At 40.0% G+C, this 17,206-nt stretch overlaps 1 protein-coding gene across 3 annotated transcripts in view; it reads right to left on the bottom strand.

Annotated features, from left to right (window-relative positions):
• Positions 1-17,206, bottom strand: part of LOC125465259 (rab GTPase-activating protein 1) — a 205,985-nt gene that overhangs the window by 176,283 nt on the left and 12,496 nt on the right. For 2 of the 3 annotated variants that reach the window (XM_059638399.1, XM_059638398.1), the window contains exon 2: positions 2,972-3,172. The exons of the other annotated variant lie outside the window; for it this stretch is intronic. In XM_059638399.1, coding sequence (XP_059494382.1) covers positions 2,972-3,121 — 150 coding nt within the window. In that variant the 5' untranslated portion in view covers positions 3,122-3,172. The remainder of the gene's footprint in view (positions 1-2,971; positions 3,173-17,206) is intronic. 3 annotated transcript variants of the gene reach the window in all.

Below are 17,206 nucleotides of genomic sequence, written 5' to 3'. Positions count from 1 at the left end.
CAATAAAGGCCTGATTTGTCAAATATCCCTCCATAACTTAACCCCCGAAGGCTAGCTATCATCCTTGTAAGCCTGCATTGAAATCTTTCCAGAGCCAAACATCCTTCCTAAGTTCCGATGTCCAGATCTGCTCTCAGTACTGTACGAGGGGTCTAACTAGGGTTTTGTATAAATGCAGGACAACACCTGCATCCCTGTACACTAATCATCTTTTAGATACGAAGGTCAGCATTCCATTAGCCTTCCTGATTATCTTCTGCACCTGTTCATGGAAATTCAAAGAGCTATGCACCTGAACCCCCAAATTTTGTTAGGCATCCACTGCATTTAATTTTGTGCCTTCTAGTAAATAAAATCCTGGTCTATCCTTTCTCAGTCAAATCACAATTATATGAAAATCCATCTGCCATAGCTTTGCCCATTCACCTAATAAATAGCCAACTGCAATTTTATACTATTGTGAAACAGGGACTACATTTTTGCCCAATTTTGGATATTTGAATTTTTATATCATTAATTAAGTCATTAATGAATATTGTGACTAATTGAGGCCCCAGAGATCGCTGCAGGACACTTCTAATCAAGTCCTGCCAACTCTAGTACTTTCCCATTATTCCAAATCTTTTTCCTGCCACTCAACCAATTTCATATCTATGTCAATTTTCCCTCGATTCCATGAGGTTCCAGTCTCATGTGGGACTTCATCAAAAGCCTTCTGGAAGTCCACTTAAACAACGTCCATTGACTTACTTCTGTCCACCATCTTTGTCACTGCTTCAAAAAAGTGAAGTTTGTCAAGCTCGACCTATCCTTCAAGAATCCCTGCTGACTCTCCATGATCAACTCAAAAATGTAATGATGTCAGCTGCCCTAAACTGGATTATAGAGGATTATTTCTGCTACTTCGCACTCAATGTCTCTCTACAACTGCACTTACCTCTTACCAACATTTCTGCTCTGACACCCAATCTGTTCCATGCAACATCACTCCTCATTCAGTCCCCTTACTCCCATCCTCCCACACTACATATTGCAACCACTCAGCAGCCTCACTCACTCCCTCAGAACATCTCAACACCTTTCACCCACATGCACAATCAACTGCTGTGCCATCCTCATGCGTCTAACCCATTTGCTCCATTTAAGTCATTACAGGAAGGCGGGGAGGGATCTGGATGTCAGAGTCCTTACTATCCCAAGGAGAGGACGCCGAGACATCCACATACCATCAATATTTAAGTACCACTTGTAGTAGTAGCAGCGATATTTGCAGGGTGGTTGGTGTGCAGCATTGGGCACCAACTCACTCCTGGCTGCAATACCTTCCGCCTTCCAGTTGGAGTCAGTGGCCCGCCACGTCACTTGAGCAAAGCAGAGACGCTGAAACAAGATGATCTTGATGTCAAAATGACCATCTCCCCAATTCCACGACACATCTCAAGGTTTACCTCGTCTTTTTCTCTCCACAGATGCTGTCAAACGTGCTGATCTTTTCCAGAAATTTGTTTTTGTTCCTAATTTCCACCATCCAGGTCTTTTCGTTTTTATTCTATATTGCAACAACTAGATTTACTCCTTTCATCACATCACATAGATGCTTATAGCTTGTGCAGTATCAGTAAAACATCCACTACTCATAGTAAATGCAAGTTAACAGCAATGTAACATTGTACGTACCCAACCAACTACATCTCAGAGACAAATCACAGTACTATTACAAATACCAGCACAGCAACAAAATATTCAATGTGCAGAAACACGTAATACTTTTCACAGGTTGATAACTGCTTAACTGAAACTATTAACTCTACTGGAAATACATAACACTAAGAATTTGAATAATCACCAGATCCTGTACACAAAAGGCAGCTTTGATCGATCAGTTTCAATAACTGTGTCAGGATTAGAATTTGACTATTTTTAAATAAAAATAAGTTATTGCTGAATGAAAAGATCCAGTTTAGAATGTCCACAGCATTCCTCTACATCCACTGCAACTGAAGAATAAATTTTGAAACATGCTCCAAATTCTAGAAGGTAAATTTTTTAAAAAGGGGATGAAGGAAGGGAAAGAAAAGAAGGGGGCACAGGGTGATTTGGTGGGGAGGGCGGGGGTGGTTTCGCACTGGGAAGAGAAAAGGAGATAGTGAAGCTGTAGGATTCTTATATATTTATACCACAAGCAGTATAATGCAAGTTGTTGCACATCGACTTATTTCACTGCTTTTTCCCCAAGTCGATGAAAATACACATTATTCCATTGTTATTGTTCATCGATATTGAAAATAGTTAATTCACTGCAAGAAAACTGTAAACTACTGGTCTGGTATTATTCCTGGAGCTTCTAAAATATAGCAAAATGGCATATTTCATCCATTAGGTTTAAAATAGGAAAGCACTCAGCCTGTACTTTCTTCCTCCTTTAACTTTTTAAATAACAAGGTATCTGACAATCAAGGGAATGAATGTTCAAGTTAATCTTCATTCTACACTGTACAGAAGTATTAAGGATTTTCGACATGGCATACCCCCACTCAGTGGAATGCTCCCTTCAAAATTTCTCATGATACAAAAGCATTACCATGTACAGTAAGAAACCTACATGACCCTGCACTCTTTAAAAGACACAAGCCCAAGACACTGAGATGTGAATCTGTTCTACTCTTCTGCTGGTGACTGCAATTGGTTCAGTAAGTTGAAGATCTTGCAAATATTGTTTCTGCTTAGGACAATTTGAATTAAAGTCTTCAGAAACATCTATTCGCTCACTTCACCCAAAGTATTCCTTCAACAAAACAACTTTAATTATAGATTTTTTTCCCTGTGGTATAAAATCAAATACAAGAAGAACAATGGCAAATATAACACACTTGTGACAAGTGCACCACAAGATCATCATCTTGTGTATAGCACACTGCTTCCCAATAAATATCCTAGTTTTTAAAAGTTTGAAACACTGACTCCTTCTTACCTTAAGTCCTGTTTTCTCATCATCACTACCATTATTGGTAGAAGGCGTGTCATCACCATGGCGGGAAACCAGGACAAAATCCTCACTGTTTAGAGTGGATACCGAGTCTGAAGAAACACTAACTTTTCCAACTGAAGCCTTGTCATCCATAGCTGCTAAAGCAAAGGCAGCTCATGAATGACGTATAAAACTTAAAAGCACCTGGAAAATAAAATCAAAAACTGATTTAAGGCTGTATTATTAATAAAACTAGACTAAATCCTTATCGTTATTTACTTTACATGACTAAACAGTGGAAACAAATCACTAAAATTTTCATTTTGGGCAAACCAGCAGCCAATGTTTTCAAATACCAGATACAACATGGAGCATTAGACCTTGTAGTATCAAGGCAACTCTGCCGGCAGCTGGTACAGACAACTCAATGTGGATAATTGTAAAATTATTACCAGAAGAATTAATAAAATATGCATTAAGCTAAATTTATGGTACAAAATGCTCAGCAAGTTTACAATGAGTTGCAACATTACAGCTTTTCTAGATATTCAGAGTAATTTATTGCTACTTTAAAAACAGTAGTGCAATAATGAAAGAATTAAGGTAAGGCAAGATTCAGCAGGAAGAGTACAAATTTGGAGAAACCAAGCTATTGCTCCATATTAAATCAAACACTGGGAGCATAAGACACACTTTTGGTCATTGTAAGGATAATGTGATTACTTGAGAAGGTATAGAGATGAACAACAGCTACTCCAGATTTTAAAACGCCAGAATTAAAGCTAAGGCAGAAGTTAAAGATATTAAGGTCAGATCATAGAATCTCTACAGTGTGGAAACAGGCTCTTCGGCCCAACAAGTCCACACCAACCCTCAGAACATCCCACCCAGACACATCCCCTTATAACCCACCTAATCTACACATCCCTGAGCGCTACGGGCAATTTAGCATAGCCAACCCACTAGCCTACATGCCTTTGGGCTGTGGGAGGAAACCCACGACGACATGGGGAGAATATGCAAACTCCACACAGACAGATGCCCGAGGGTGGAACTGAATCCAGGTCCCTTGCACTGTGAGACAGCAGTACTAATCACTGAGCCAACATGCCACCCCTAAATTATTACACCAGAACATCTGATCCCTGACCGGGAATCAAATCTGTACTGCGGTGGTGAAAGCGTCAAATTCTAACTATTAGACCACCAGGGAACGCAAAAGCTCAACTTCCAGGAAAATTGACTTTATAATGACGTAATTAGGGTTTTCAAGATTAAGAAAGAAATTGGTAAAATTAACCCAGCAAATAATCCAATTTATAAGCCAATATGGCAAAGTGGCTCAAACACTAGGAGATCATAGTTGTGATTTACTAATTTTAAAACTAACAGGTATTCGGCTCAATGCTTTTAGTGAATGGCAACAATGCAATAGTCAGGAAACACCCTTAAAGTAGGTAGTACAAATGATTTCCACTGAAACCAAATTGAGGTAGTGCGAAAAAGGATCTGAAAATCCGAAGTGAAAAGGGGCATGTGTCTCGTTACTGGCCTTCTCATTGATAGTGGCTTTTTCCTAAGCCTACAACCTTTTTAAAGAGGCGCTTGCCTACAATTAATCCAAATTCAAGAAAAGCTTCATTTCTGAAATTTTCGTGGTTTTTATAAGTGTCAAGGGTTGTCATATATTCTAAGCATCAGGATTTTACACTCCCAAAACTGTCAATTAACAGACTGATTGTTTGTACAATGCTACTAAATATGGATTATTGATGGTAACAGCCTTCAGTATGTTTGAAAACAATTATAAATTTTTAACTTTGTGAACATATATATTCACAACTTCTATGCTCTGACGATGTGCAGATTTATATCTCGAAGTCTCCGATTAGTTTAGAAACTTAATTGCATAGTGTCATGGTTAATTTCAAAAAGGTCAAAGACACTTATCTGCCTAAAGCAGTTGCAGAGTGCAAGAATAACCTCAACATACTATAAACATCAAGCATTATGCCATTTGTTGGAACTGGAATGTTCAGAAGCAACAACCCACGGTGCTAATACAAAATTATTTCAATGCTTTGCATTTATCTGTTTTTAGTTGCAAGGAGTTTGGAAAATTTGTACACAGGATCAGAATATATTTCAAGAGTCAACAATTCAAGCCCTCAACCAAATTATTTACATAAAACTATAAAAATAGACAGTTCATTAATATTGTAAATGCTTCACAGTCAACACATTACTTTTGAAGAATGGTTACTATTGTTATAGATGGAACTAGAGCAGTGAATTTGCATTACTTAATGTCACACTCACCACTGCACTAAAACACTTTGTAGATCTGATCTCTCCAAATACAAGTGATAAATTTGTTAACAGGCTGTGTTTAGTTGAGAAGTAGCACTACGGGCGAGCAGTTATTGTTCATTACGCTAGACTACTAATCCCAAGACCCAGGATAACACTGTAGAGGACGAGAGTTCAAATTGCACCATGGCAGATGAAGTCTGAACTGAATAAATAATCTGGAATTAAAAGTGAGCTTATGTAAAATTGTTCTTATAAAAATGCATCTGATGATTTATTAATGTCCTTCAGGGAAGGAAATCTGTTATCCTTTCCTAGTCTTATCTACATGTAACTCCAGACACACAGTAATGTGGTTGACTCTGAGAAGCTCTCTGAAATAGCCTAGCAAGACAGTCAAGGACATATTCGAGATGGGCAACTAGTGTTGATCTGGGCAACGACATGCACATCCCATGAACGAATAAAAAATTAAACACTTTATTCATCAACCCAAGATCTACATACATAATAGTTTACCTGTATAAAAACAAATTATGGAATCAGATACAGTATTCGCAACCAGTTATATCTTTAACCACTGCCACAAAATACATTTGTAGATTTCATCCCTATCTAGCCATTGACCCAGGCTGAACTAGGCTGCTCAAAATCCCAGTCCTAGAATTATCTCAGTTGAGGTCCTGACTCAGATGCTGATCACAACTGCCCATGTTCATAAGTTTGCCCGTCTGTCACAAAACTCTTCATTCATGTCATGATCAAGAGATTTAAAAGAGGCATTCAAAATCATAAGGGAACTTGACAGACTAGATGGTAAGAAACTATTTCTATTAATGGAGAGACTAAGGACAAGAGGTTGTATGCTTAAGGTAATTGTCAATAAAAACATTGACAATGAGGGAAAGCTCTCCCTCGTAGCAAGTGATGAGGATCTGGAACACATAACCAGCAGATTAAAGAGGGAACTGGATTATCATCAGAGAAGGAAGAGTATGCAGGAGTGCAGATATAATGCAGGGTAGAGGCAGCGAACGAACTGGGCTTTCATGAGGCAGCACAGAAAATGGATAGCTATCCTGGAAATTCTAAACTTCAGCTTAAACAAATCCCTACTGCATCCTGGCATGCATCAGTTTCTACTTTATCACTTCCTTCACATTGGCCTATAATGCCCTTTAACCTAAAACCTCTCATTTACAAAACTTTTTCCAAATTATTTCAGTAACATTTTCCAGATCCACATCCTGCGACCAAACCCTGTTCTCATCTACATGTTGCTAACAATTCCTCCTCTGGAGGTGGTCATGTTGTGGTTGTACAGGATATTGGTTAGGCCACTGTTGGAATATTGCGTGCAATTCTGGTCTCCCTGCTTTAGGAAGGATGTTGTGAAACTTGAAAGGGTTCAGAAAAGATTTACAAGGATGTTACCAAGGTTGGAGTATTTGAGCTATAGGGAGAGGCTGAATTGGTTGGGGCTGTTTTCCCTGGAACATCAGAGGCTTAGGAGTGCCCTTAGAGAAGTTTATAAAATCATGAGGGGCATCGATAGGGTAAATAGGTCAGGTCTTTTCCCTGGGGTGGGGAAGTCCAAAACCAGAGGGCATAGGTTTAAGTTGAGAGTGGAAAGATTTAAAAGGAACGTATGGGGTGGGGGGGGGGGGGGGGGGGACTTCTTCATGCAGAGGGTGGTGCACGTATGGATTGAGCTGCTGGAGAAACTGGAGGAAGTTGGAGTACAACTGGAGCACAATGAAAACAATTTTTAAAAATGTGGATGGGTATATGAATAAGAAGGGTTTACAGGGATATGGGCTAAATGCTACAAATGGGACTGGATTAATTTCAGACATCTGGTTGGTATGAACGAGTGGGACTGAAGGGTCTTCCGTGCTGTACAACTATAACCTTTTCCTGACCCTTGACAACTGGGCAGTCACCAAGATCGTTCTGACATTCTCTTCCACTTCCCCACCTCTACCTCAGTTAAATGACTTGTAACCCACCTCTATGGCCAAGCTTTTGGGCAACACCCTTTTTAATTTCATTCATTGATGAAAAATATAGACGCTGAGTCACATTCTTAAGTGCCCTGAACACACTGCTAATTTTAAAAGATGCTCAGAAGCACTGTTGTTTGTCTGCTTAATAGGAAAACTTTGAAACCACATTAAAATTAGGAAACTGAACAGCAAAAAGGGATTCAATTACCTGGGTATTTCAATCATAATAGTTGCTCCTTATATTATTCTTCATTTTCTCTCCTCAAAGACCTGAGCTGGCATATTAGCTATATAGAAACCTTATGCAAACGTCCTACAGAGCAAATTTCAGCAAGTTATTTGACACTGCAGTGATACTGGAGTTGAAATCAAGAGACAGTCGAGTCTTTCAAAGCAATCACAAACTCAAATTCAACACCTATTGTCCCATCAATGGACTAGGAATGGACTGAAGAGCCAAATTGTAATTCTACCACTTAGTATTCAGCTAAGACAAACTTAACACAGACAACTGACTTGTTTAGACACCTTTCTCACTGCATTTAAAGAGAGAAATCCTCAAGAATAATTTCTAAAGTAAGTTGTGGCAGAACTTCACTTTTGAAAATACTGTGTGCTCTAAGAAACTGACCTTCCCTCATCAAATGAGGGGTTGAGACCCAAAATGTTATCTGCTTCTCTTCCCAAGGGTGCTGCCTAATATTATTTCTGACATAGTAGGAACTGCCGATGCTGGAGAATCTGAGATAACAAGGTGTAGAGCTGGATGAACACAGCAGGCCAAGCAACATCAGAGGAGCAAGAAAGCTATGTTTCGGGTCAAGACCCTTCGACCCGAAACGTCAGCTTTCCTGCTCCTCTGATGGTGCTTGGCCTGCTGTGTTCATCCAGCTCTACACCTTGTTATCTCTTATTATTTCTGACTTGTGTTTTAATTTTACAATCAGAAACTTATTGGATTAACAGTTTTTAATAATGCTATCATACCATTTATACATTTAAATACAATTAAATAAAATGAAAAAATGATTGTAATTTTGATTTTTAAAGTATCACCAAGGATGTTATATGCCTTGATTATTCAAAAGTAAATGTATACACTCCAATTTATAGGGTTGTTAAGAAGGTGTACGGTGTGTAAGGTTTTATTGGTAAAGGGATTGCGTTTCAGAGCCATGAGGTCATGTTGCAGCTGTACAAAACTTACTGTTCTGGTCATCGCATTATAGGAAGGATGTGGAAGCATTGGAAAGGATGCAGAGGAGATCTACCAGGATGTTGCCTGGTATGGAGGGAAGATCTTATGAGGAAAGGCTGAGGGACTTGAGGCTGTTTTCATTACAGAGAAGGTGGTTAAGAAGTGACTTAATAGAGACATACAAGATGATCAAAGGATTAGATATGGTTGACAGTGAGAGCCTTTTTCCTCGGATGGTGATGGTTAGCACGAGGGGACATAGCTTTAAATTGAGGGGTGATAGATATTGGGCAGATTACAGATGTAAGTTCTTTACTCAGAGTAATAAGGGCGTGGAATGCCCTGCCTGCAACAGTAGTGGACTCGCCAACTTTAAGGGCATTTAAATGGTCATTGGATAAACAGATGGATGATAATGCATTAGTGTAGGTTAGATGGACTTCAGATTGTTGCACCGACCTGTGAAATCATCGAGGGCCGAAGGGCCTGTACTGCGCTGTAATGTTCTATGTTCTAAGTAACATATGACCTTGAAATTCTAATGAAACAGTTTTTAGACTTGTATATCTTACTGCACCAAGTTCAGATTTGAAGTGAGATTGATTTGTTCTCAAACATCACTCCCTTGTTGGTGGAAAAATTCAAAAAAAAATCAACAGTGTGCTTTACAGAAGCAATTTTAGGTGCATTTAATTACCACTGAAAAGTACGAGTGATGGTCAACAGATCATGATTTGAATCATTTTAAAATACAGGGGTTATAAATGACCTCTGAAGACCAAGGTTTTTGGAATCCACATAGCTTACAGTAATGTCCAGCTAGATAGTTTAATAACAAAGTTGTTCATTTTGATTTTGTTTCAATGAGTGATTAACAGGATCATCATAAAAGGAGGAGTACAGGAGAGAAGATGTCAAGCACAAAAATGAGCAATTCAGGTCTTTTAGGTCCAATTTCCTTCCGCAAAATGCATCAAAATTAGGATATTTAATCCTTTATCAGTTGTAAAGGAGGTGTGTTCCACAGTTAAGATTGAGCGGGAAGGGAAAGAACAGCTAACATTAATAACACCAGCATTTATTGCTTATTCACCAAATTGTCACTTACTGGGTGATGGCAACTCACCTTCTTAAATGGTTGTAATTAGCTTGAAGAGAAACATTTTTAGGTTCAAAGCTTCAGAATTTTGGCCAAGAGCCAAGAAGGCAATCATTAAAGCAAAGACTGGTGAAGTTGCAGGTGGTAGCTGAACAGGTTTAGATTGTGATAATAAAGTGTGAAGCTGGATGAACACAGCAGGCCCAGCAGCATCTCATGAGCACAAAAGCTGACGTTTCAGGCCTAGGCCCTTCATCAGAGAGGGGGATGGGGTGAGGGTTTTGGAATAAATAGGGAGAGAGGGGGAGGTGGACCGAAGATGGAGAGAAAAGAAGATAGGTGGAGAGGAGAGTATAGGTGGGGAGGTAGGGAGGGGATAGGTCAGTCCAGGGAAGACGGACAGGTCAAGGAGGTGAGATGAAGTTAGTAGGTAGGAAATGGAAATGCGGCTTGGGGTGGGAGGAAGGGATGGGTGAGAGGCAGAACAGGTTAGGGAGGCAGAGACAGGCTGGACTGGTTTTGGGATGCAGTGGGGGGAGGGGGAAGAGCTGGGCTGGTTGTGTGGTGCAGTGGGGGGGGGGGGGACAAACTGGGCTGTTTTTGGGATGCAGTGGGGGAAGGGGAGATTTTGAAGCTGGTGAAGTCCATATTGATTCCATTGGGCTGCAGGGTTCCCAAGCGGAATATGAGTTGCTGTTCCTGCAACCTTCGGGTGGCATCATTGTGGCACTGCAGGAGGCCCATGGTGGACATGTCATCTAAAGAACGGGAGGGGGAGTTGAAATGGTTCGCGACTGGGAGGTGCAGTGGTTTATTGCGAACCGAGCGGAGGTGTTCTACAAAGCGGTCCCCAAGCTTCCACTTGGTTTCCCCAATGTAGAGGAAGGCACACTGGGTACAATGGGTTTAGATTGTGCTGTCAAATCAGTCTTTGCAATTTACTGCAGTGAGCCTTATAAATGGCACACAATGCAGCCATGTTGCATTAGTACTGGAAGGAACGAATAACTTAATTTGGTGGATGAACGGTCAATCTAGCAACTGCCATAACAGATAATCACAAAAGTGCTATGGTGCAGGAGGTGGCTTTTCAATCCACTGTATCTGTGTCAGTTCTCCAAATGACTGAGTGACATTCTCCAGCTATTTTATACCAAACTCTTGCATGCTGTTTCTCATCAAATTATTATCTAGTAATCTCTTCAAACGCCTCTATTTAACCACTCCCAGGCAATACATTCTAGACCCAAACAACTTTGTGTAAAAAAAAAGTCATGTCAGGGACAATTTACAAATGCCACCTTTCTTGCCAGCCAAGTTTTCATGCTGTCCAGGCTCTTCAGGTGGGCATACACCTCTCTGGTATTGAGTTATTTTTCAATTATGAATAACTGACTTCAGTAAGCAACTGTGGAAATAGATTTTATTGGCTTAATGTTAGGTTGTTAAACCACTTCTGTAAGGAAGCAGCTATTTTTGATCTTACGCAAGATGTCCTTGGGGTGGGTGAGATCAAAACTAGGGGTATATTTTTCACATGGTAGAAGATTAAAAAGGATCCGTGGGGCAACGTTTTTCCCCACACAAAGGGTGGCCCATTTGTGAAATAAACTGCCAGAGGAAATGGTGGATACAGGTACAGTTACAACATTCAAAAGACATTTGGAGGTATATGAATAGGAAAGGTTGAGGGGGATCTGGGCAAAATGCAGTCAAATGGAACTGGTTTAGTTTGGGATTACAGTCTGCATGGATTGGTTGGGCAGAAATGTCAGTTTCAGTGCTGTATGACTCGATGAACCTATGTTGGCATCACTAGCAAGGCTGGCATTTGTTGTCTGTCTCTAACTGTTCTTGAACTGATTAGCTCACTGGTGATTTTCCAGTATATTAGCCTTAAGTTCTGGATGACTAGTTCAGCAACGTTACCACCACACTGGGCAGGGCAAAACAAATCCAGCTAATTATTGCCCCTAAGTCTATTGCCAAGTGATGGAAGGAATCAGTGATGGTAAAATCAAACAGCACTTACTCACCAATAACCTGCATATCATTACTCAGTTTGGACTCTCCATGCAGCATCAACTCCAGGCCTCTTTACAGCATTGATCCACACGTGGGCAAAGAAGCAAACTCAGATGAGAGGAATTGTCCTTGCCATCAAGGCAATATTTGAGTGTTATATCGTTGAGAGCTAGCGAAATTTTTCACAATGGGAATCAGAGGGAAAATATTGCCCGTTGGTTAGGGTAACAGCAGATTTTAGTTGATGGAGGCCAATCATCTCAGCCCCTAAATACTGTTCTAGAGTTCCACAGGATAATGGACTATGCCAAACATCATCAGCTGCTTCAGTATAATCCCCTGCAAAATATTTAAATTTCTAACCTTTTGATAATGTTCAGTATTAGTCACGACTCCACAGTTACCGAAGTGGTCTCACTGCTTGTAGGTGCAAACATAATATCTCAAACGTCACTGTTGTACAACAGCAAAATAATAAGCATGCCACTCAAGAGTCAAACAATGACCACATTTCCCCTTCATGTCCAACAGCATTACTAGCACTGAATCCACCATCAACATCCTCAGGGTTAACCATTGACTAGAAATGCACTGTAGCAGCCGGCCACATAAATGCTGCAAATACGGGATGTCAGTCAGGACATTTGGGAGCAAGTAACTCATCTCCTTACTCTCAAAAGTCTCTCTACTCGCTTAGCTGAATGCAGTTCCAACAACAATCAAGATGCGTGACATCATCTATGACAAATCGTTGCACTTGACAGCCCAGCATCTAATCTAATACTTTAAATATTAATTTTCACTTTGCGCTGCGGCAGCAGTATACACACTCCAAGATGCACTGCAGCTACCTCCCTTGAAAGTAATTTCCAATTCAGAACCTCTGCCATTAAGAACAGCAAGGTCAGCAGACATATTAACAGCACCACCTGCAACTGCCCTTGCAAGTGACTCAACATCCTGACTTGAAACTAAATTACCATTCCTTTAACTTCACTGGGTCAAACTCCTAGAATTCCATCCTAAACGGCACCATGAACTTGCTTCATCTGCTGAGGTCCATGCGGCACAAGTAATGACTCATCACCACCTTCACAAAGTGAATTAGGGATGCTAGGCTTGGGTGATTAATGTCAGCCTTGCCAACAATCTGCACACCTAAAAGATACATAAAAATGAAATGAACATCAACGGTGAACACAGTTGAGCCTAGGTCACAGTCGTGAGGAACATCTGCATTGATGCCTTAGGGCCTAGGTGATTGACCTTCAACAATAACAAACATCGACCTTTGGCTCAAGTGGATACTTTTTCTGAAAATTCTTGTGACTATAAATTTTACTAGGTATCTTTGGTGCCACACAATCAAATGATACCGTGACATCAGTAAATGAGACAGCAAACTTCGTTTTAACTGGCACCTTATGAACCAGCACAATTGCTTACCTCAAATACCGAACAGTGTACTGTATTGTTCTATTCAATTATAGTTTGTTCAATTTAGTTACGTCAATGTAAACATACTCATTGCTCAATCAAATGGCCACACAAAATATCAACAGTTGATTCGATTTTGAGTCAATTTCTCCTCAAATATCATGATCTACCGTCATCTATCATGATATCCAAGTAGTCAGTTGATGGTGTGATGAGAAGGCTCCCTGCCAGTAATTTCTAACAGTGCAACTCTACCTTAAATATTTAAAGTGATTTATGCTGTAAATAAAATATAACAGTGTGGTGTATACTCTCTGCATTACACTTCTATTAGTGTGTGTGTGTTTTTGTATTGATTATGTGGACCTCTTGATCCAGAATATTTGATCATTCAGCAGACTCCATAAGTGCTGGATAATAAAAGGTTTACTGTATTTGCTTCTTGAGACACTTAAAATCCAATTTAACTTACAAATATGCTTCAACATTATTCTCAAGTAACAAATGCTCAAAGAAATCACAACTCCAAAAATAGTAAGTCATAATCTAGCAAATGTGAAAAAAACTGCCCTGCTTGATGTAAACAACTATCTACAAATTTAAGGTACTGTACAAAGCAAAGCATGCCCATTATGGGAACTAAGCTCCAAACAGAGATGAGCTGACATCGACTGACATGATCTTGGGCCAAAATTGTAAATGGTCTTGCAGCATGATTACATTTTCATTTTTATGTTGGTCAGTGTCATTGCAAGCAAAGTGGAATCAATTCCAAATAACTGGTTTAACAAAAAAAAGGACAAACCACCACAAACAGATAAGTGAATGAATTGCAGCAGACTAAACCAACTTCAACCCATCCTGCCAAAAGACAGTAGTTTTCTTTTAAACAAAGATCAAGTCAGTAGAGTTATTTGAAGATAATAAAATGTGAGGCTGGATGAACACAGCAGGCCCAGCAGCATCTCAGGAGCACAAAAGCTGACGTTTCGGGCCTAGACCCTTCAGAGAGGGGGATGGGGTGAGGGTTCTGGAATAAATAGGGAGAGAGGGGGAGGCGGACCGAAGATGGAGGGACATGGTCGAGCAGTTTCAAGGCCGAAGAGATTACAAGAGAGTTGCAATGGGAGAGAGATTCCCTGAGGTTGGTCCGGAGGGAGGAGGGTAACTTCTTCAGGTTAGGCATCCCTGGAAGGGGCTTTGCAGTGAGGTTAAAATTGTATCAGAGATAATGGGAACTGCAGGTGCTGGAGAATCCAAGATAATAAAATGTGAGGCTGGATGAACACAGCAGGCCCAGCAGCATCTCAGGAGCACAAAAGTATCGGAAGTATCACTAAACAGGATATTTATCCCATTGTTATTTGTTATGTAAGGGAACGGCATGGGAAAAGACAAAGCAGACCCAGTCATCCATTTATGCCACAATACCCAAAGTCACACTTGTGAAAAGGATGTAGACACCATAGTTTCATAACATTTAAAGCGGTAAAGTTAAGCATACTTCTACAGAAGATTTGAAAGCCATAGGCTAAATAACACATGCCTACTATCTATCCTTGTCTTCAATAACCCAACCACTTGCATTCAGCAAATATTAATGCAAAAACAAAAGCAGTTCAATTCTTTGAAACTAACCACAAATGAAAAATCACTGACAAAACATAAGAACTGGAACAGCTGGAACCCGGTAACTAAGAGTGGCCCACTGCTGAATATTTTGAGCTTATTTGCAACATTAGAGGAAAAGTTGATCAACACATACTGCCAAGGCTCTCTCCCAATCATTCTTTTGGCAGAGCTGCAACAATTTATCAAATTCCAGAGACAGAAGAAGTGAGCACTGGTTGTTGTTTAGTCTACTGCAAATATACTAACCAATGATAAATCAACTTCATCTTTCATACCAGTGGAAAGTGTGATTGCCTCACACATACAACATCCTTTTAGACCTCTGATGCATCAGGGCATGGTATGGTAACTACTCTTCCCAAGACTGCAAGAGACTACAGAGTTGTGAACACAGCCCAATCCATCACACAAACCAGCCTTCCATCCATTGACTCCATCTATACTTCTTGCTGCCTTGGGAAAGCAACGAACATAATCAAAGACTCCTCCCACCACAGTTATACTCTCCTTCATTCTCTTTCATCGGGCAGATGATATAAAAGTTTGAATACATGTATGAATAGATTAAAGAACAGCTTCTTCCCTCGTTATCAGACTTTTGAATGGACCTCAGTTGACCGGATGGCTGCTTTGTGATGCAGAGTGATACCAACAACAAGGATTCAATTCTCACACCGGCTGAGGTTGCCACGAAGGATGCTCCTTCCCAAAATCTTCCCTTGCGTAAGGAGAGGTGACACTCAAAGCATCACCATTCATCTCTCTCAAATAAGACAACAGCCCTATGATCCTCTGGGACTATAGTGACTTTAACTTCACTCTTAATGCAGTGCTGCAATCTCATAATTAATATGAAACAATTATATTGGGAGATGTAATGAAACTTCCAATACTCCGAAAGTTGAAGTTACGTGTGCATAATTTAGTAAGCATTCCATAAAAACTTATGTTCAGACAATAAATGGCATTCTCAAGAATTCTGCAAGGATTTGAGCATTTGTTGTGCATATAATCAATACTGTTATAAATTTCCCTCAAAATCATTGTAGTCTGCATCAAGTTCTCTCAATGCTCATAACAATCTAGGATGGATTTGCAAGGCTAAAGTTCCTTTACAGAAAGGAGCTTTCACTTTGCCCATTCTTTAAAAAGCTCCTGTTTAAGCTCATACATTTCCTGTTTCTGGTTGTCGTACCATCTGTCAGCAATGTCATTGGAAGGCGTCTGAAAGGTTCCAAAGTAATGCTGAAAATGGCCAACTTTACCTCAGCCAGCTTCCTTGGCCATTTCAATTGGCCTAGGGCTATGTAGCTGTTTGCAGCTGATTCAATGGTTTTGCCAATGGTGCCCCTCATGATGTCACTGTTTGTGACCACCTTTAGGCAGGTCACAAACAGTGACATCTTAACAATTTGATCTATCACAAGCCCAAAATGCCTTAGCAAAATAAAAGGTAGTAGTTTGGGCAATGTACATAAAACACTGCTGTACCAGACAAATAGGGTTGTCTTAATTGAGTGACACATTCAATTCACCTTTTGAATGCTCCCAGGAAAATGCAATGAATTTCAAAGTCTCTAAGGCCCAGGGGAAAGGAGAAAGGCATATTGACCAACATGTGATACTTACTCTCTTGACAGTTTAACTTTAAATGAACAAGTGGGTGTGATTATCCATATCTCAAAGCATTTACTTGGTTTTCAGGTCTGTCCGGAGTGGATATTGTGAAAGTCGCATGTGTTCCCATCAATCTTAAAGTAGCGTGGCCATTTATAAATACAGCCTGATATCTTTGCAGGATAGACTGAAACAGTGCACTGCACTTGGAAAGTCAATGACAGATCAAACTGGTTTATTTCACATATATAAAACATATATGCACACATATACAACTGGCTACTAGGTGCTACTTCATTCCACCTTCCTTAATGAATATGTTACACCACGTCCACAATCTACCAGCCAACAGTTTCCTATCCCTATGGATATACCTCTGTTCCTGACTCAGTTTCAGTACACAGGAAGTGACCTTAAGCATTTATATCCTTTTTTCAATACACTACACAATCCCCAGGTATGTTCTCAGCAGTGTACTGCATAATTGAAATAAGTTTGATTGCATGTGAGCTCACAGTGGAAATTCCCGTACGTGTCTATCTTTGGCTTGGGCTATGGTTACTTTGCCCCAGTTCAACAGATGGCCTTCACTGTCTGAATGTACACATACAACTCTCCTTAATATCTGTACATTCAGACAGTGAAGGCCATCTGTTTAATTGGGGCAAAGTAACCATAGTATCCTTATGGGAGAATGAAGAACTGGGGGTCACTGTTTAAAAATCAAGGTCTCACATTTATGCAGAGATGAGACAAAATTCTTCAGACTCATTGAGAGTCTTTGGAACTTTCTTTCTGAAAAGATGATAGAAACAGAATCTTTGAATATTTTTAAAGCAGAATTGGAGAGATTCTTGTTATTGGGGGAAAGTAGGAAAGTAGATTTGAGATTACAATCAGATCAACCATGATTT

Source organism: Stegostoma tigrinum, chromosome 29 (assembly GCF_030684315.1).
Source record: "Stegostoma tigrinum isolate sSteTig4 chromosome 29, sSteTig4.hap1, whole genome shotgun sequence".
NCBI lineage: Eukaryota > Metazoa > Chordata > Chondrichthyes > Orectolobiformes > Stegostomatidae > Stegostoma > Stegostoma tigrinum.
Note: the sequence above shows the minus strand (reverse complement) of the source record. Positions and strands in the feature narration are given on the sequence as shown.